This window comes from Trichoplusia ni, chromosome 8, assembly GCF_003590095.1.
Source record: "Trichoplusia ni isolate ovarian cell line Hi5 chromosome 8, tn1, whole genome shotgun sequence".
NCBI lineage: Eukaryota > Metazoa > Arthropoda > Insecta > Lepidoptera > Noctuidae > Trichoplusia > Trichoplusia ni.
The window spans coordinates 9,940,423-9,962,318 of NC_039485.1; the positions used below are offsets into that span (position 1 = coordinate 9,940,423).

A 21,896-nucleotide genomic window follows, 5' to 3' on the forward strand; every position below is an offset into this window, starting at 1 on the left:
TGTTTGGTTTAAACTCAATAGTTTTTGTGTACGACCGTGTATGGTGGGTGATGTGAAGATTGGTTTGTGTTGACGTGTGGGTGGTGATGAATTGGTAAATATAGGTATTTTGCGGTCTAAGTTTGATTTCGGTTCTTAGTTATTACATACGTAACATAGAATATATAGCACGTTACGTTATTTTACTTATTACTGTGGCTTCTTTCGCATCATACATGTTGTGATATATGATATGCAACGATTGCAAGTAATACACGTGACCCTTCATGAGGTCGTCAGAAATAATGTCAGTCTTTGTATGTAGCAGTAGATTCATTATTGAGTATTGATTTCTGAACCGTAAGTTTTTAGTAAAAAGAAAAAAGAAAGCAATGTTTTTATTATTAAGAAACATCTCGTTATGATATTTTACGTCTAGATAATATGTTCACAGTATTTGATTTTGTTAACTAGCGAAAGGGCTTTGATAGCACAATAACAAACGTGCATGTTTCCAGAATAAATTAAATTAAATTCTCAAATTTTATTAAGTGTAAATATAACCGTTATTAAGTGACAAAATAAATGCTAGACCATGATCAAAGCAGTCGTAAAAACATTTTATGTTAGGGGTATGTCACACTGTTAATGTGGTGACTAGCGTCTAACAGCGATAAATGTGTAGTTAAAGATAAACTAGGAGATTTTCTCTCTGCATAGTGAGGAAGTGGACGGCAGTGCAGTTATTTAAGCCGCAGAGGATATGTTATCATGCACTTTAACTTTTTATTACATCTAGGCCTATTCAATTTTGTCGCTCCATATACGTGCTGAGTGTAAAAATAATCATTTACTTTTAGACTTTCAGCAAAAACGACCTTAATTGTACACAATGTATGAGATACTATCAAAAATGCTATTAGACTGACCAACAGTTGAAACATACTTGCAATTTTAATGTGTAGGTTTAGGTATAAGGTGGTATGGCACAAAGTAAGGAAGGCAGAAGAAACAAGGCCTGTCTGAAAAATAGCTAAATACCAATGCTGTAAAACAAACCAGTATTTGATCAAATAAAAAAATATCAACACGAAAGTTCGTTTCGCATACAACAGTTACGTCCATGTTCGTTTTATACTTTTACTATAACAGTACACAATAATGAGGTACATAGAGTTCAACGGCTGTATCGCACACTGGTTTAGGTAACTGTCTGTCGTATCCGAAAATGCTTTAGGATTATGCGATACGAATCAGAATCTTGTAAGTCTCAACAATCATACTGTTTGTACTTTTATCTCTTTATATCATACGAAATGTAGATTTCCTTTTACAGTTGGACGCAGCATGAAATGAACTCAAAATAAACCATTACCCCCTTAGCTTGACCGTAGAGGGCAAAAAATTAAAAATTGCCTTAATACAAGATTAACTCGCGCGCATGTTTAATTACTCGTTAGATCTATTTGCGGGCCGGGTCAATGTTAGCCCACGGTTGATTGAAACAGTTGAACATCACCGCGTGCTCAGGGCTGTCAATCTCAATTCATAGCAGTACAAATGACAATTAGCTTCACGTACTTTTCCAAACGGTAAATAAGCGTTCATTAAAAGCATATTAACTTTGTCCAAGTTTAAAGGTTTCTTCAGTTTTTCCCAGGAATATTTTAATTGGAGCTGCAGGATATTGATGAAGCGTATAAATTACATCTTATCTGGACTTACAGTCTTTATAGTAATTGTTGCGGTTGTAACGAGAAATGAGCAATGACAATCTTCTGAGCGTAAATTTCCATGAGTGTGAATGTACGCTTTTACATTTTAGTAGGACAACATGGACATAATACAATAAATAATTTTCACTTAGCTTTTACATTTCAGATTTCTATCATTATGCTGACATGGCCCTACGGAGCCACTCAACATAATTATGACGACCTGATCCCTCATACTACATAACCGCTTTTTACAGCCGTGTTTAAGTTCAACGTTAATGTTTCGACGAGTTAATATTTCCATAGTAAGTATTTTCCGTGTCCGGTAACTGGTTAGGTAAATGCGTCACGTTTGTATATTTAGTCCTTAGACAAGAAAAACATACTTAATCATTGTTATATATATGTTTTTTAACCCCAGGATTTTAATGGTTTGCGCTGTGTCATATACCTATTTATCTATTCCCCAAGATCCTTTGTTGAAATTCAATCAAGACTGATAAGAATATTTCCAGCAACTTAATAATAAAAAAATATTGAGTGATGGATAATAAAGAAGGCAGTTTTACGCAAACAATAATAGTTGAAAATCTCGAACATCTTTGAATGAAAACATTCTCAGCATTTAATTTTGATACTTCTTTATAAATGTTTGCGAACGATTCGAATACAATCGAAGTATCGAATACGATTCGAATCACTTGGAAGTATCAAATTAAAGCTGCGAAAATTATCTTAGTGCGAGAAAGTTCTCTGTGAAATATCTGGACTTTTCTTGATTGCAATATTAAGAGGAGAATTTGGAGATATCAGCATTTCTAATTGCTGTCTTTCTATTTCCTGAAAACCATAAAATAAACAACTAAATGAATATTATTATTTAGTGATAACATTGCTTCCAAAGTGGTACACTTGGAACGTTTCACGGGCTCTGTTAGGCAAACACCGCGGCGAATACTTGGCAAATAAGAAACAAATCTTTGGCACGGCCCGCAAAGTCACGCCCCCATTTTGTAGGTAACGGGTCTAAGATGGTACCTCGTTCGTTTAAATCAAAGAACATTGTATTTTAAAGCTGACTATTGTCTATCGTATTAACTGATGGTCTTTCTTTTTTTTGTAAACTGTTAGTCTGTGATAAGGCAACTTTTTCCATGTATGCAGAAAAAAAAATCATTTCTGGAATTCTGATGGAATTTGCAGAATAAGGTTGACTAAATATGTATACTATAAGTAGGCAAGTAGCAATTTATCAATAAAACGAAGTGGGTCGTTTTAGAGTAACATTTTATCAGCTCAAACGTTTGCATAATCAAATCTGAGGAGAGGATTGCCCTGCAAATCGGTGTCACTGTTACGTATTATCAAGCAAGGTCGCTTGGGACTAGTGTGATACGAAACTATAAAACGAGATTATATATTTAAAAGTATCAACACACTTCTAAAATCAAAGATATATTTTATCTGTTTTAAATGCTAATATTTACTAAATAGCGTTCTGACCCTCCCCAACCTGCCTCATTTAAAAACAAGTACGTTAGGTCAGTAATGGTATTTAAACTCCAGCTTCGAAAGTTAGCCTTCGCGTTAAAATGGAAATTAATATTTACCGGCTTGCCTTACTATCGAATCAGCTAGTAATTACGCATGCACTATTCCAATCTTTGTACGGTAGCGGTCATAAGTGCAGTAGCAGTTTCACAAAACTATCGCATTAAAAAAGTTGCACTTACGACCTTTTTCTATAACAAACATTTTGCACACATACGCGGTCTCGCACTCTTTCATCATTATCTAGTCAGAAAGAGTGCGATATAATAATTTGCCTTGGTGACAAACCAGTTATGCGATGACGGACGTATTGAGATATTGTTATTTAATTTCAATAATGTAGATAAGTGTCTGTTTGGCTTAGCGGATAACGCATTTGGTCTAACTGAAACGCTCATGAGACCTGCAATCGAACCCCACTGCAGTATACACTTTTTGTGTTTTAATCATGAATTAAGAATGGCTACACTAATTCTATAGTTAGTTATATGCGATGAAATGTGTCGCGAACTTATTTACAAAAAAGAATGAAGATGAGGGTAAATGTAAAAAAAATAATTAACTAACTACTAGATTTTAATTTAATAAATTAGTTACGACGTTGTTTGTTGGTGAACTTTGTTCGGAGCGTTTGTATCATTGCGATTAGTGTATTTTTATTATCTTTATTCAAAATGCAAGCAAATATTACGATTGATGCCAGGGCAAATATTGTCGCTTTACATCAAAATGGGTTGAATATTTCTCAAATTTCAAATCAAACCGGCTTATGTGTAAGTATTTTTTTTAAATTGTAATTATGGTTGTTGTGGTCTATATTTTTTTATATAATCACTAGTTGCAAGTTTATAATAAAATTTTCGTTTTTCAGAGAAATACTGTGAGCCGTTGGATAAAGAGGTTCGAGGAAGAAGGTAGTCTGCAGTGTCGTGTAAGAAGTGGAAGGCCACCGCTTATAAACCCGACTCAGCGACGTGCCATGGTGGAAGAATATGAAACAAATGGTTTCATTCCAACAAAAATATTTGCTGATCAATTTGATACGTCAGTACGAACTGTTCGCCGTGCACTCCATGCTGAAGGCTTACATCACCGGAAACCAGCTAAAAAAACCGTTTTTGACACAAAAACACAAGGAGGAACGACTACGTTTTGCTCGAGAATATTTAGATTTTAACTGGGATACAACCATATTTACCGATGAAAAGACTTTCAAATCTTGCCAGAAAGGAAGACTTCATTTATGGCGAAAAGATAATACTCGCTGGTCTGAGCAAAACATTATTCCGAATACAGAATCCGGTAGAATAAGTGTGAACATGTGGGGGTGGATTAGTGCTCAAGGGCCGGGTGAACTGGAATTCATACCTACGCGTGCGAACAGCTCTAATTACGTTGAAGTTTTAAATGACATAATGCTACCTACTGTGCGTAATGTTTACCCCATAGAAGAATGTAGTGAACTAAATTTTGTTCAAGATAATTGTCCGATACATCGTGCCAGTATTGTAAAAGAGTGGTTTAGCAAGCATAATGATATTAAAGTTATTCCGTGGCCAGCACGTTCCCCTGATCTAAACCCCATTGAAAATATATGGGGTTTAATGGTTCAAAGATGGGAAGCGCGAGATGAGAGATGTCCTGAGCAGCTTAAATCCCATTGCACTCAACTGTGGGAGAATTTACGCGGCACAGATATATGTGCAAACATTGTGGCCTCCATGCGGCGACGTCTGCTTAGCTGCATTGAAAATAATGGAGGCCATACTAAATATTGATTACGCCGTTTTTTACAGTGGGCGTGCTGGTCATAATATAAAGTCATACGTAATTTATTTTGATTTTAAGATTGGGATTAAGCTTCAATCTTCTTTTCTCTTTGAGAAAATGAATATATTAAGCTATGATCTCATAAAGTCAGAAGTATAATAACACTTCTATTTTAATTTTAATATAATACAAAATGATAAATTATGTTTTTAACTTTATTAACAATAATATAAATAAATGTTTCTTCACATTACCAAATATTATTTTATTTGAACCTAAAGTTATTATTAATTATAATATAATCATTGATATATTTAAATATAATATAATATTCCTTTATATATTTATAATATAAAATCTATAAATAAATATACAATAATGTTGCTTCTAATAAGAGAGTAAAGTAAAAAAGGGCGATCTGACGAATCAATTGAAATTCGAACTGGCATCCACTCATTCCCAAGTCACACATTGTTGCACTTAACCATATGAACTCTTGAAGTTTAAATTGACATAATAGTTGGTCCATTAAAAGACCGCAGAAATTATGAGGTAGTTTTAGTTAAATAATAAAATTGTGAATATGTTGCAGGTAGATTTGAAAATTAACTTGTTGATAAAGGTGCATACCACACTAATAGGAAAGAAAACAAATATATTGTTATCTTTGTCTAGTATTACCCACACACACTATCATCTTGTAGTTATACTGTATGACGGGGAATGTTTGCGTTGACATCACGCACACATGTATGCGCCGTAGCATGCAGGCGAATACGATCTTTGATGTGCTACTGGACTTATGGCCCCAGACTGTACCTAACATGTTATTGCTTTACGTTGCTTAAGGCACTGTTTGCTTTCTCCGTCATAAAAAAGAAAGGAGTTTTAGAAGGTTTTTGAAAACAGACAGATTTCTATAACAAATAATAATATTTTAAGACGACCAGTCATTTGATTATGCACATGTTTCATAATTTTTTAGCATAATTGAAAATAATTTCTTTGCAACTTTTTCTCTCCGCGTCAAAACAATGAATACAATTTGAACTACCATTCAATTCGACATAAAGGTTACGCGATGGGAATGGCGAACACAGCTTATATAAGCCTTTAAAGGATACCTTAAATAAAAGGGACTGTCCTAGGACAAAGTAATAAATTCAAACCCATTAAAATAAAAGCCGTTACATAGTCGTGTTATATAAGTAATAATGTACCGCCCACATTAATTAATTAGGTATAACGCTCTACGAAACCGAGTGAATGTTTACATATTTATCTTTCGCCACGCTTGACCTTTGCGGCAACATGAAGGACGGCCACACCGGAGAACCGGAAATCGTTGGACAATATGGGTCAAGATTGACATTCAATTAAAGTAGTGTACATTATGTAAATCATAATTCATTTACACCGCTAACTGTTATAACTTATGAGCTCAGACTAATACTTTATTAAGCTATGTGTAAGGCAATAAACCACTGTGGTTTTACTTTTGGTATCAAATTACACCATGGATGAATAGAAGAAGGATTTCCTTTCGCTATTCTATAATTTCAATAGAATAAATTGGCTGGGAATATATCTTGATGTGGTTTGAGGTAACCATTATGTCATAAACATGACCTATACAGACAAATTAACTGATGTGCTTGTTTATTTGACATAACTTCCATCTTGCGTAAACTTAGAATTTGATTTATAAAACAAACAGACATGTTAATTTCACGCGAGTGCTACTGTCAAATACGTTTAATTATTTGTCAGAATCAAGAAGCGACTAGAAAGTGCTGCCACAACAACAAAAAAGTGACAAGCTAATCTGTTGGCAAATCAGTTGTATAACATGTGATCTACGTAAGTCGTGTTTGACGACAATCTCCGGCAAACACTGATGTCACCGCTTCAGTTGTATGTATGTTTGTGCACGGACTACACTATTTCCGAAGATAATTGTGTTAGTATTTTATCGGTGACACTAGTTAGTCATGCATTAGGAAATGCGGTTACATTTCCGTTTAGCATAAATGCTGACGCCAAATTGAACGATGCACATAAGGCATTACATCTCGTTTTATGATTCATAAAACTTCGATAGACATTTTACCATAGCGAGACGTAAACTATCATTGGGTTGGTAATGTGTAGCAACAAAGAAAAACCGCATATAAGGATTACAAGGAGTACTTTCTGCGAAGTAATTTCGCCTTTGCAAATATGGAGAAAGATGTTATTTCGTGTGCGTAATTGTATTGTTGTAGGTGACGTCATGAAGAGTCCTTGTACGGCTGGGTGCGCCGACGCATCCCGAGGCTGCGGTTACAACCACTCGGGATATGTTTCAATGTCGTATGAACTGACGTTAGTGCGTTGTTGCTAAGGGCAAGGATGAAAGTACAACCGGACACTGGCAGACGACCTGACTAGTTAATGGGCAACTGCAAAGCTAGCATTTGCATACAAATTAGACTCAAAGGCTGTATGTAGCCGCATGGTGAAGTCATTTATTTAAATTTGACATTATTATTAAGTATCCTGACTGGTATTTTTGTATTTTGTTATAGATGCTTTGGTTTCATCATCATATATTTAAGATTTAAGAGTTTCATAAGAGCACATCGCATTGTTTTGAATACACTTAACGTGTGAACGTTAGGTAAACGTTTATCCATATCTTAAAACTCTTCTAAAAGCCTTGCCTTTTCCGGCCAATCCTTTTTGAAAGTCAAGTATATTCACATTGCCGCACCTAAGTTTTCTAGGCCATCCTCGGTGGTTCGATGATTTACAAGACAAATGATATTGTAGACGTAACATTTAAATTTAACAACGTCTGCTCGTTTTAATGCTGTTTCACTTCTGAAGACAATATAACTGCATTATTCGATTAATATGCCAATCTTGACTTGTTTCGGATAAATATAGATTTTGCATGTTTATTGTCGTTTATATGACATATCTATGTGGTGAAGATAAATTACTAAAAATTGCCTAGAAAGACAAGTATAAATTGATGTATTTCATTAGAATAAGATTCTACATTGGCAAATTGATTAACGATGCACTAACTGAAGCCATAAAAGGATATTGCTGCCTGTTTTCAACACAGCTCACATCAAATTACTTAAGATTTTACAAATTTCTCAAAACCTCATAAATCAGGTACTTTAACAATCCATGTACGAGCTACAATTTCGAAGTATTGCTACATAAATAGAAAATTATCCATGCTGTAAGAGCCTTTAATGGAATGGTAATATTGCCATAGATCGCACAATTACTCCGTCGACGGCCCAAGAGACAGCTTGTACAAAATGATGAATTGCGAATGGCGAATCTATGAGGTGACCACATTTCTTTCGGACATCGAACTCTCCACCGGTTGGTTGTTGCTAGGTAGAATATAACGGGCAGCATCGTGTTTTTTTTTACCAGCACTAGACGGCAAATTGCAAAAGTTGCGTAGCAATTAGGCCGACGCTTCAACTAGTTTGCAATTATTGATGATAGAATTGTTTCTGTTAAGTGTTTGGAGTAAGACTCAAAATACGATGGTAGTTACAGCAAGAGGACCGAGGTTAAGCTTAGATGGCGACACACGTGATGGACGTGTGCCTGGTTGGAATGTCTCTTGGATTGACAAAAAGTTATTGAAATAATCGCTCCCATAAACATAAATGTCGATTTTCTGCTCGTTATGAATTCTAACTAGACACGTTTCATCAGTATACCTTCGAGGCCCTTATTTCCAACGTCGTTATTATATTGTTAGGTAGAAAAAAGCCTATGCTTAGATATTTAATAATGAAAATGTTTCACAAGAACTAAGTACAGAGAATAAACAGCTTTGTAGACTTCCAAAGGCACTCATAACGTTGCTATGGCTGCTAACATACACATTATAGTAGATGACGCAACACTCATGCATTTATATGCAGTTACGAGCACGTGTTCCTACCACGTTTATAACGCAAAAGTATTGGTACATTTTTCTGCATTTTTAATTACATTATTTTATTTTATATGGTCTTGATGTTTATTAATTGTTTATGTAATGTGTTTCTGCACGTGACAATCAAAGGTATGAACGACATGACATATTTGAACTTAGGAATTTTGTCAGATTGTTTTATTTGAATTAACGAATAAGGAGGCAAGAATGATTATTTCTCATAAGTTTAGAAACTAGTCCACTTGTCCTTATAATCTTATAAATAGTCAGCTATGTTTTAAAACTCGGTACATATTAACGTTTCGAATTGGTTCCCACTTCTACAAAATGAATGACCTTTAAGAATAATTAAGTTTGAGTTCTTAAGCCCCGTGGGCCCTCGTTGAATTAAATACCCTCTTGACATGCAAAAGTCACTTTAATGTCCGTAAAACTTCGTCGTTTCCTTCTTTACGACTTTGTTTTATTGTTTACCATAATAAAAGTATTATATGGATGAAACATTTGATTCATTATTTAAACGAAAATAAAAAGTGGGCTAATCTTATTACAAAATTACAAATGGAACATTCAGAATGTATTTTCGTTTTACAGAATTTACGACTGTTTTGTTTGTATTGATGATTGTCCTTTCTCCAACATTCATCATGTGAACCGTGAACTGAGTGCATCCGCACATTAGTCGAGGAAATAACGTCTATTTCCAACCCTAGCTGTACGGTTATTAGCTTCGGCAGGTTCGGCTTAACAGCGTGAGTTGTTTTCAGTACCAGCAACCCTAACATTATTAACTGGTTCTCGGGTGCCATGTTTTTTGCGTATACGTACAAATGCGTGCTCACGAGAGCTCTCGGGGCGCGGGTTAACACCGGTATAATTGCTCACTTTTCTCGAGTAGCTTAAACGCAGCGTCGAGAGAATTCAACTCGAAGATTGCGGGTGAATTATTGTTGAGATTCTGTTCACATTCACGGGTATTGCATTGCGCACTCGAGATTATTCCCTCCGTCGAAACCCTTCTGTGTATACTGATAAAGAAAACGTACAGCGACAAATAATCAGAATTCTTAAGACGTCTCCATTATTGAAGCTTCTACTTAGCCGTTCCTTCTAATATTATGATTGAATTAAGCTTAGCAGGAAATTGTCTAATATCTTGGGTAATTTCGTAAACACGAAAAAAAGAATCTTCTAAAATTAATTTCAAACATTGAAGTTTTTATTGCATGTCAAACATACAGGTTTCGTCAAGATTGCTCTACAGCAAATATGAGTGTTTTAACAACTAAAGGTATTTTCCTAAGTCTGATCTCTATACTAACGCCTACACAAATTTACCCAGCAGTGACGCTACTCAAATATTATTATTGCAATTAAACAGATTTCTATTTTCGCTTCAGATTTAAATAGTCAATACTCCAAATGATTGTCTGTAAACGATCATTAAACTTTAAAGCTAAATAAACAGTGTAACTCAAAGATTTATCATGAGCTCAATTATTTTAGTTCTATGAGTGATGATTTAAAACTTAATTTGTTGGTACCCTAAATAAATATTAGCATTACCTGACCTTTATAAAATCTAGTTCTGACAAGAGTTTTTGTGCTAAATCAAATGTGTCAGTCGTTTAAAAAACAAACAAAGTACTCCTACATACCAATTGTATTGTAAAAAAACACGGCGTAAAGAATTTGACGATGGTATACGTCTCTTTTTTTTATACGTCCATGGTTGCAATGTTGTCGAACATTCGGTACGTTGTAACAGTGCCGTGCTCCACAGTACCCTTGCCGTGACATCTAAATGTTCAAGTCAATAACCTGCCAGCAAAAAATCTACAATACACACTGAAAGCCGCGCTCTATTCTGGGAGCATGACGTAAGCTTCGTGGTAGTGAAGCTTAAAATTATGATTTAAATTACAAGATGATCAACACTGTAGTTTTTGGGACGAAGATGACTTGGGAGGCATGTGGCATGTGCATTTATCGTAATTATTTACCGTCCCATCGTTAGCGGATGACTTGAGTTATAAATGTTCATGTAAAGTTTGGATGTTAGGGCTGATGGATGGTCGACAAATGTATTCATTTTTTATCGAAGAAAATGGATTCTTGATTATAACTTGAATGGCAACAAGTGCTTAAATTATCTGCTTGCATCGTCAAGTGAAATGCATGAAAATATCTGTAATTTAATGATACATGGTACAATGAACCGCGTTAAAAGGCGATAACTAACAACGAGCATAATACACGATTACATGCAGATCATTGTTTACACAAGATTAAAAGTATGCGCTAAGCGCTAAATACATTAAATATTTGAGGATTGATTATAAGGATCGCGGTCATGTTCTATTACAAAATTTTAAGCGTGCCTGAGATTTTTGGATGGAGTAAATTATAATCATCACAAATGTAATGCGCTTTCTCTAATATAATAAGTGTGACCAAAAGAAATCCTTAATCGGTTTGTGTAGAAAACTTTTTGCACGAATCCAATTTGTATCACTTCTGTTTTCTGTTTGTGTCTTGTGAGTGGGTGATAATTTAAATGCGTTGTCGATTTTTTCAAGCATACACAGTAGGTACCTATAGATAATAATGTCACAAGTCTGTAGATAGTATCTATCATGTGACAATGCCAACGCCACACCCACAAACGGGCGGTGCTCAAATTGTTTGTCCACAATAGCTATTCGATTTACTTCCTACTTTTGGCATATGTTACATGCTTGAACATCTTACTAAGTGTCTGGACTTCATTCAAGTATGTAACATGAATTCGTCGTCTAGTTGACACGAGTAACAACTGCGAACATACTTAAAGTCCCCTAAAATTAATGGTCGTTAGTAAATATTGCTGGTAATCACTACGTCATTATCGGTAATTGCCGAAAAGCGGATTTGTGACCGCAGTTCTTAGTTATTAGCGAACAAAAGTATACTGCTACTGAACTGTATACATAATGATTTAATAATTTCATGTTAGTCTCTGGTTGTTTTTGTTCACAAAATAATTGAATCATTTATCAATTGTCTTGTATATTTCTTTTTTAATTTAGATGCTGGGTGTAAGTTTTTTTTATTGCAAATGTAAAACAATGACGCGGAGACCAGTTGGGTCCACCATTAATTACAAGCAAGCCTTGGCTTGGAAGTATAGTCTAAATCTAAATCTTAAGAATATGGAATGTTTACTATTCCTAAACTAGCGCTACTAGGGTCTTGATTTTTTAATTGTCATTTAGGGGTGGAAGAGGTGGGATCTATGTATGGGACATGAGGAATAGCAAAACACCAAGCTTACCTGATATCTGTATTTTGGAAGTATGTTATTAATCGAAAGACATGAAAACAATTATATTTTTAAAGACCTTGGTTATATACAAACTATACAAAGTATTTGTATATACATTACCTTCAAGGGACTCCTCAAAGATAATTCAGTTGTGTTCAAAATACCCTAAATAATCTTAAATGGCGCAGGTATAAGTGCACATAATAACAAGGACCAATAATGTTTTATTTTAAGCCTGACGTCATCCGGACACCGACAGGAAAACATATGTATGACTTTGACATTGTAATGTTTAGTACGATCATTAAACTTAATTTCCTCTTTGAATTATTCATGACTTATGTATACCCACACATAGTGCCCGCTTGTAGAGAAATTTTGTACAAAAATGTTTACAGAATATGTGTTTCAGTACCTACACCGGTTGTTTGAAGACGCTGTAACGGGGTAGCTTTGAAGAAGGACATATCTAAGGGTAGTAAATATACAAATACATAGATCAAACACACCAATAAAACACAAAACAAATAACACAAATGTTACTACCACCAAAAATCAAAAAACACTCAGCAGGCAAGCATGCACACATACTAGGAACGTTGTATGGCGTTCTAATCACACAGGAAAACAAAATGACACGACCTTGAACCACATAAATACAAAACAATCATGTTACCAACACCGTTAACATTTTACAAATGAAATACTAACTTTGCACTTTATACCTAATCATCATTAGATTATCATAACTTTAGAGCTTTTGTGATGTGAGTGGCAAAGTTGGTATTCTATTGCAAAAATAAATGAGCCATAGCCAGTGAAGCCAAACGTTCCGAGCGTGGAGCGCGTCTACCTGGAGTGCTGCTGCCTCTCGTTAGGCGGCGGAGAGGGCGCGCGAGAGGAAGTCGTCGTCTGGTCCCGAGAGTCGGACGCCACCGCCGCAGGGCTGCCTGCGCCGCTGCCGCCCAGCGCCAGCGCCAGCCCGCTGATGCTGCCGACACATGACCACGTCACCAGAGCCCTAGCGTCGAACGCCCAAAGACCTAGCTGCTCCAACCTTCTCTCCGATATTACAAGACGCAAAGACACAACATGTGACATATGATACTAAAACTAAGGTTAGACAACATTCAGTGAAACCTTGGAGCAGATAAGCCAAAGCTAATTCCATACTAGATCAATGTTTACTATATATGTTAAACTATCCTGATCATCTCAGTTATCTAATCGTTATTATGTTTTTACCTATTAAATAACCCGCCAAGTTTAATATTATAAAATGTTGATGCTTCGACTGTTATACATAGGTTTTATTGTTATTAGACTAAGTACAGCCTAGCGAAGCAGAGCATTCTCAGCGGGGTGAAGAGACATAAGCAGTGATGATTAGTTAGTGGCAAGGCAACGGGAGTGTCAGTCATAATAAAGGTATTCATTGGCAAGCAAGCATTCCGCACGCAATCTGTTATAGACAACGCCGATGACATTATCATACAAACAAAATTCATTCTCAGATGAGGAGCCATCAATCAAGATAATAAGAACAAGCGTGTCAAATGCAATATTAGTTGGACGTTGTCCATTTGTTGCAATAAGAATTAATCAAACAATGGTTGATAGAACAAAGAAGTGTCTAGACCGTTAACAACTAAATAATAAGACGGACTTTAGTATTGGTACAATGCATAATGTATGTCGTTCAATCGTGCGTGTTGTCAATCACGAAATTAAGGAAGATAAGAGACAAGAGGAAAACGTCGAAGAACCAGTAACGTAGCTAAGAGTGGGCGAGAGCAGGCAATTAGTAGCTCTGGTCGCGTCAACGCTGTTGAATGATGTCGCACGAAACGCATCTAGAGTATGAATGAGACTAATGCGTATGACCAAGTCGTGGGACAAAGCAGCTGAGTCGTCGCCATCGTCACCGGAGGTTTGCTTTGTTCACTTATATCACTTGTAATTACAGTAATCGAGAAAACGAACCCATACCTTATTGCTTTAGAGTAAAACAGTTTTGTTAAATAATAAGTGTCCCACAATTTTAGTTGGCAACAAATATGAATGACGTCAATTGTTTAAATTTATAATTGACATTTTAAGGTTGATGAACGTTTTTTTTTAATCACAACTACAGGAAATAAGTAAAATTACGAGTGTGATGTAGGATTTGCAGAACATTAGCGAACTGAAAATAAAATAATGGTGATGAATAAATAGTTACGGAGTAATGTTAAGAAAATATGCGGAGTTGATAATGATCGGCTTGCGTGATAGTACCGATTGCACTTCAATAGCCAAAGTCGTGCAATATTTCAAGTCTTCGAATTAGTTTAAAGACTCGTAGAAACAAGTAAAAAGAACGTCGTGAGACTTTACAGTGAGTGGAACTTAATCAGTGTTTCAATGGATGCCGCCAATGGAGTTTACGTAAGGTCGATAATTATTTTAATCTTAAGCTTTGCATTCGTTAATTAACGTACCGGCTCTAAAAGGAAAAATACTAGATTTTAAAGATATTAATGAGTTTAGGTCTAGGCAACTAAGAAAAATGTAAGGAGGTGTCCATGTAACACTAACTGTATCGTAAGTTTGTAGTAAAAAATATTGATAAAACGCAAAAAAATGGAACAATAAGAACTGTTACAACTTTCTTCAGATCCAGGAAATTAAGTTATGACGTCAAGATAAAACCAATTAAAAGTAAAATTAATGTAAGTTCCCTGTAGGAACAGATCGATTAATGCATTTCCGCTGACGGGGCGTTATAATAAAATTGAACCACCTTCGCATTAACACCATTTATTTCCGTAAATTGTATAATTACATGACTACAAAATGTGAAGGTCGGACATTATGGTCTCAGGTCACATTTGGCGGAAGTTTGGGTTAATCGCATACTGTTATTGTTAACATCTGTGGAACGCAGACATTGTGCGCATGCAACGCGGCAACGGTGAGCTTTTCTTAGTGGTATTACTCACAACGCAATTTTCGGAAAGTATTATTAGTTCTAGCGACGCCGTGTCCGTGTCAGAGACGATGAGTAGGTTTTAAAGTAACATTTGAGGAATTTTATGCCGCATCAGTAGTGTACAAGTGCTAAGAGTGATGATAATTCTGCAAGTGTTGTTGTTTAGAGATCATTCAAGGAATCTATTGTTATGTTCTCGGATCACAACGTGCTTATGAGCAAATTTTGAATATTATTCATATGTATTGACTATTAATTTCTTTTCTTAATTTTAGGTATTCTAATGTTCATAAACGATAGTAATTAGATATAATCGGGAACTGGTTGTCGTATTTGTGTTTATTGTTACCGAAACCACGCCATAACAAAGTGTGTTGTGCCTATTCATTACAGTAATAACGCGTCGCCATCCAGTCGCAATAGGGTCTCGCAAAATAATAGAGGCCTAAGTATGTTTACTCCGAGTGCTTTGTCTTAGTAGAGGTCTTAAGATTCTTAGCCATTCATTGGTGAATATGAAACTGTGAGTCATGAACGTATATTTTATACATGAATTCGAATAGCTTATGATTTATTGTTCGGATAAAAATGAGTAGAGTCAAAAGGAAAGTACGGAAGGAAGTAAGAGGCAGCGGTTTCTTACAAGCTAATGACAACGTATTGTGATTGCTGCAATATCCCTTTGCCGTTTTGTATTGTAGCGTAATGTTATGTCCAATTGTCTCCATATATTACAGACGGATGTGAAGACAGGCCATTGACATAAGGCTTTTGACGTACAAGTTCATAAACATAAACATAGAACTAGCTATTTTTTAATTCTTTAGTGACAATATTATCGTTTTTTTCTATTGTTTCCTTGCATTAATATTTTTATCTGAATATGCTATATAAATGTCAATGCTTTTAAAATACTAATAGGTATAATATCGGCTCACATTTTTATAGTAATATGAGCAAATGACGTGAGATTGTTTTTATCGCAGAAAGCATTGCGGTGCATGTATACGACCTCGGCGTTACCATGCATGCTAAGTGTGAGTTTGATAGCGTCGATTTCTTGAACATTTCAACGACGCTTCGTTTATGTAAGCAATATATGCATTGTAGGCATTATATGCGTACATGAGCACTTATGATAAAAATGTTAGTGATTCGTTTCCCCATTTAACAACATTCCAAATAAATACCGCATGATATTTTTTTTATCAACAAAAAAATGCGACACGTTTGCTGTGTATAATAAAACTTTAAATCGGTACGGTCATCAATCAACCGATTCTATTGCGGAATCTAAAATACCCCATTTATTTCAGACTTTCGACCTTTGGCTCTCCATTTGTGGCGACAATGATATACAAGAGATCATATCAATTCATTTCAATGCAATAACTTTTTAACCAGGATCTGATCTGTCTGACATACGAAATAGCACAAAAAACCTTCTAAAAATAAAGCTATCAATAGATATATTTGAATGTTTGTTTGGTAGCGAAACATTGCATCACTACAATTGCATTTCACTGTTCACTGGCGCCAAGGCCGGCGTTAAGGTTACAAATGACGATAGTATCAAAGCTTTTAAGCTGTAATATGAGTAGAATGATATAAGAGACAAATTTCCTGCTCAGTAACAGGAACGAGAATTTGTTTGTTGGTTTCTATTGTGAGCATTTAATGTAACGGTTATTCTTGTGTTGTATTATTATTGTTGCTTCTATAAATACTGCCTTAATAATCTTCTATTTAGTATCTGGCACAATGTTTTAATAGTGGAAAACAGGTAAAGTTTGATTTAAGTAACCAAAGGGAAAAATATGTATTATTGCCACCGCTGACAAAATTATGTTAGAAAAATAGAGAATCATAATCCGCATTTAATAACTATAGTTTAAAGTAAATGCAGTAGATTTTAAAGTGCAATTTGTGAATAAACACAGTAAAAATACATGTGAGCAGAATTAAAATGATACTGACGAACCCGAAGAAACTACAGTCTCTGGAATAGACTGTAGTTTAAACGTATCATTTTAAATTTACTTTACTTATTTGCAGTATGTAAATTACTTACAACAATAACGTATTACAAATAAATACAGTTAAATAGCAAAGTTCAATTCTATAATGAGAGTTCCACGAAGTATTTATTTCCAGTCATTTAGATTTTTAGCAAGCCTAAATGCGCAGTATAAACATAATATGTTCTATAACGTTGGTGTGTTTATAGTCATCCATTTTCTTTCGAATAAATAGAGCGTGCAAGAATTTGTTGTTAATATTGTATTTTTAAAGAATCCCAATGGCATTTTTGAATGAAAGTTTTTTAGCCACCCGGTTCTAACGTGATTTGTTAACTTAAAGAGGAACCATGTTAGAATACATTAAAGAGAAAGCCCCAATTGAACTGTCCTACTAGTTACGCCTTACTTTTTCATATTTATCTGTAGGTAATTACTGGGTAAGTATTATGGCTTTCTGCATGCGCAATATGACATAAATTACCTTAGATAGCGCTGCATACAAGTGAGTCATCGAACAAATGACCGAGTTACATGTCGGCACGCCAACTAACTATAAACAAAAGCTTTTGAGAAACCATTACGACAAAGCTTAAATGTGGGTAATATACTGTTTGATTTTATCTCACGTTGGGTAATTAGTCGTTAAAGTCATAGAAGAAGCTATAAGCTTTTAATTTCCAGTTATAAAAGTTATCGTATAATGAATACTGCTAATTTGTTTTTATCGCTCTATTACGGAAGTTAGTTCATTATAATGTTTGTTTATAATATTACGCAGTACTAATGAATAGTGTAGAATTTGATTGTATGCCTAGGTGTGGATAAAACAATTTGCGGTTTAAACCGAATATAGGTCAACACTACCTATAGTGGCAAATAAAAACATATTTTTTACGACGTAGATTTGTATGAAAACATAATTTAATTACTTAAAGTCATGGTTTTAAACTGCTTCGGTGGTGGTCCGGGAAATTGCTAAGATAAATAAGAAGAGACGCAATACTTGCTAAACGTACACACACAACTCAAACTGTCAACACTATTTTCGAAGATATTCGAAATAGAAAATACAAACTGCGTATTTGCGATGTGCTAATCCCGATATTAATAAAAACACAAATTCCAAACTGGCTTGGGAATGTGCCGTGCCAACTGTCTGGCAAATCATCAAAATTGGTGATTCATCACACTCTACCTTATGCCAGTTAGTTATCTTCAAAACTGTGTAATTGATTAATGCTAATTGGAACGACCGGATCTGTTGCCAGTTAGTTTGTTGTTTAACTCACACGATAGTATTGCTAACATTGAGGATATTATATGTGAACATTATTACGGCTAATGTTTTACGATCGCATGTTGAATAGTTAATTTATGCGACAGTTGCAAAAGCGTTGAACTAAACTGTTTGTAATTGGTTTACACTAAGCCAGCCAAAAATTGAACCACTTTTTATTTGAGATATTTTGAAACATTAGACGATATTTTTCGCATAGACTGGGAAAGGGCTTGCATTCCGGGGCTTAGTAATGGTCAATGGTAGCCGTGGTAACACAAAAGATCAAAAACGTGAAATACCATCAACAGAGCGCAATAACATTATTAAGATCGGTCAACTTCAGAGCGGCAGCGGCGAACAACTGGAGATAACCTTCGACAGGCGTCAAACGATGCGATTGTGTAATCGCCGTCGAAGCTGTTAAGCCAACAATGGTACCTTTCAGTGGAGCACGTTGTAAATCATACAAGCGGTCGTTTGTGGCGCGTGCGGCACTCGATACGACACGATAACAACGAGACACAATCAGCCGCATAGGACTAATCCGTAACATTACAAATTGTACTTTACATATAACACGCTAAAGTTCAGCTTCTCAGATAAACTGTGAAGTTAGTTCAATGCGGACGCAATGGACCGTGAATTGTGATAAATAGTAGAGAACAATTGTCCTTTATCCAGGAATCACGTTTGCTATAACCCCCATTCTTATTCTAAGAAAGAGTTACCATTTGAATAAATTACAAGAATATGGTTACTATTGTGGTTCGTGACCACAAAACAGATAAAAGCTGCCGCAAACGAACTCAATATTAGAATGGGAACATTATGATTAATTAATGTGAATATCGAATGCATTAACCCAGAAGGCAACAGATGATAACTTCCAATAGGTACAAATGTTTTAACTTGTTTGCATATCATCAACAGTTTCCGTGCACTAAATTTATTTTTATTGAAGAGATTTTTTTTATTGAATGTTATTTATTTATTTTTATACTTCTTTTTGGGAGCAGATTAGTATTTGGCATAATAACTTTTATTCTTGTGTAGCCACTTGGCTTGTAATAATTCTTATTTTGTGAATGGCTTTGTACGGTTATGCTTATTTGCGCGTATTGAGTCGCATGAACCCGGCGATTTATTTTCATGATAAAAAGTACTACAACTAATATACCACCGAGTTATCATTTTTAATGTCACTATAAACGTCAACTAAAAGCCTGACGACATGTACCGAGCTGAAAAATGACATTAAACTCATGAAACTTATTTTTCAGTTTATACGTCGTGTTAAAATATCTGGCAAAGAATTTCACTAAAGCTCTAAAAATAATTATTTCACCTACAGAATTCAACTGAACATGAGTCTTACATTTATTTAAGACGTTCATAAAAAGCCCTTGGCTATAAATACAGGCAATAATATTTCCGCGGTGCCAACGCAAAAACAGAAACATTTATATCAAAAATTATGGTAGTTGACAGGCGATTAGATGTCTTAGGAAATTAAATTTGGGCAAATGCCACATAACATGTGGAATATATTTTTGACACCAAATCGTCGTAACGTTACGTCACCAGACACAAGCGGAGTCTAAAACTGTGTCTGTCATTTTGTCTCTTTATCCTATTCCCAACAAGTTTTGCCGGTTCAAAAATGAAGAGTGTGTTTCGTTATCGTTTTAAGTCACGAGTGGTGAATGAAACATAACGGCTCTAAACTGGTTCTAGTTTAAGTGTAAGAGCTTCGCTATCTACGGTAGCTTGAGAACACGTGTCCTCAGCGAACTTCATAGCTTCTGAAGAGGTTGTTTCCGGACAACAGTTTCTGCAAAATTATTTATGTGGTTTAGTTATGGTATATTTATAGTAAGGGCTCCGTGTAGGCGCCCGAATACCTTGACCACAGTTTGACGGTGCAACAAACCACGCAAGGCTAACCTTACACACCTTGTACAGATCGCTGACTTTGACAAGCAACTAAAGAAAAGGTATAAGTATCTGTTTGTAAGAAATTAAAGGTAATATGAATTTTTTTTTTGACTAAATGATAATATAAATACAGCGCACAGTAATACATTGAAAAATTACAAAGTCATCAAAAGATCAAAACGCGATTCAAGACCTATTTACAGAAATAACTGGGTGTTGTTTACTTGAAGCATGTAGAGATGAATTTTAAAATCTATTTTGATCCGAGTTACACCACGATTTAATAGCTTGTTAAATCTAAAATGTGATTTCCCAACGATAGTATGCGGTGTTTCACGAACTACTAATGTCCATTAGTTTTTATTACCATCGAGCCTGAACGACGATACGAATGTATAATAGGTTTAATTAGTGCTCTCAGACTAAATGACATTTACAAGAAACCATCTTCGAGCATTAATACTCAATAATTTATGAAACTCATTACTTTTGATGAATTTATGAAGTCCGGTTCTACTTTCATAATTTTGTATCGGGTGTATTTTGAAATACGCGACTGTTGTGACGAAAACGGCAAAAAAGAAAGGTTAGTGTCCGAAGGTCGAATATTGTCGATGTTTGCTTGTGAGTCTAGACTTCTGCACATACACACCCCGATACACGGACTTAAGCGATTCGCAAAAAGTTAATACCAAAGGGAATATGTTGATTCAACTTGACGTTTAAATAGGTTTCTCAAATAAATATTCCCCTGCACTAATGATTATTGATAGCCGCATTATCATTAAATTAAGATATTTGTTATTAATCTTGCATCAGTTATCCCGTTGTTAATAAAAACTGCAAGGCAGATTAAGCATAAATAGTGTAAGAGCTTAAAGTAAATCAGGTCGTAGCCTTGGGACCTGAATAAAACATAGTAGGTGCCACTGTAAAGTCATGACAAATTAGAATCCTTAATCTTATGGAAGCAGTGGTTTTCCATTCGGAAATGTTTCCAGATTTATGAAAGCAAGAGCTGAAATCGTCGCATTAAATTCTGTACATTTAAGAGGGTAATTTGTCTTAAGTCCAATACTCATACACTTGCATGAAAATATTATGGTAATATCACGATTCGCGGCAAATGTTCGTGTTTTATAATTGTTAAGATGATGTTTAAATGTACGAAAACAAGTCGCTTAATTGTTTGAATGACAGATTTGTGTTTACTATGTTATCACGGAGACAAACTATTAAGTGCGTGACATTATTCAAACAGTTGACAAATACAGCAATATATAAAGTGGTTTATTGAATCTCGTGGCGATCGTAAAGATCGTAGGTTTGCCACCCACGTCTGCCGAAATTAGACTATGACGAATACTAAAGAGTTGCGATATTGTTGAGACGTGCCCGATATAGCAGAGAACAACA

The 21,896-nt window shown here is 35.2% G+C and overlaps 1 protein-coding gene across 1 annotated transcript in view; it reads right to left on the reverse strand.

The window, feature by feature from the left end:
- Positions 1-13,072: 13,072 nt before the first annotated feature.
- Positions 13,073-21,896, reverse strand: part of LOC113496689 (protein bunched, class 2/F/G isoform-like) — a 65,395-nt gene continuing 56,571 nt past the window's right edge. The window contains exon 2 of the mRNA XM_026875992.1: positions 13,073-13,265. Within this exon, the coding sequence (XP_026731793.1) occupies positions 13,124-13,265 (142 nt within the window). The 3' untranslated portion in view covers positions 13,073-13,123. The remainder of the gene's footprint in view (positions 13,266-21,896) is intronic.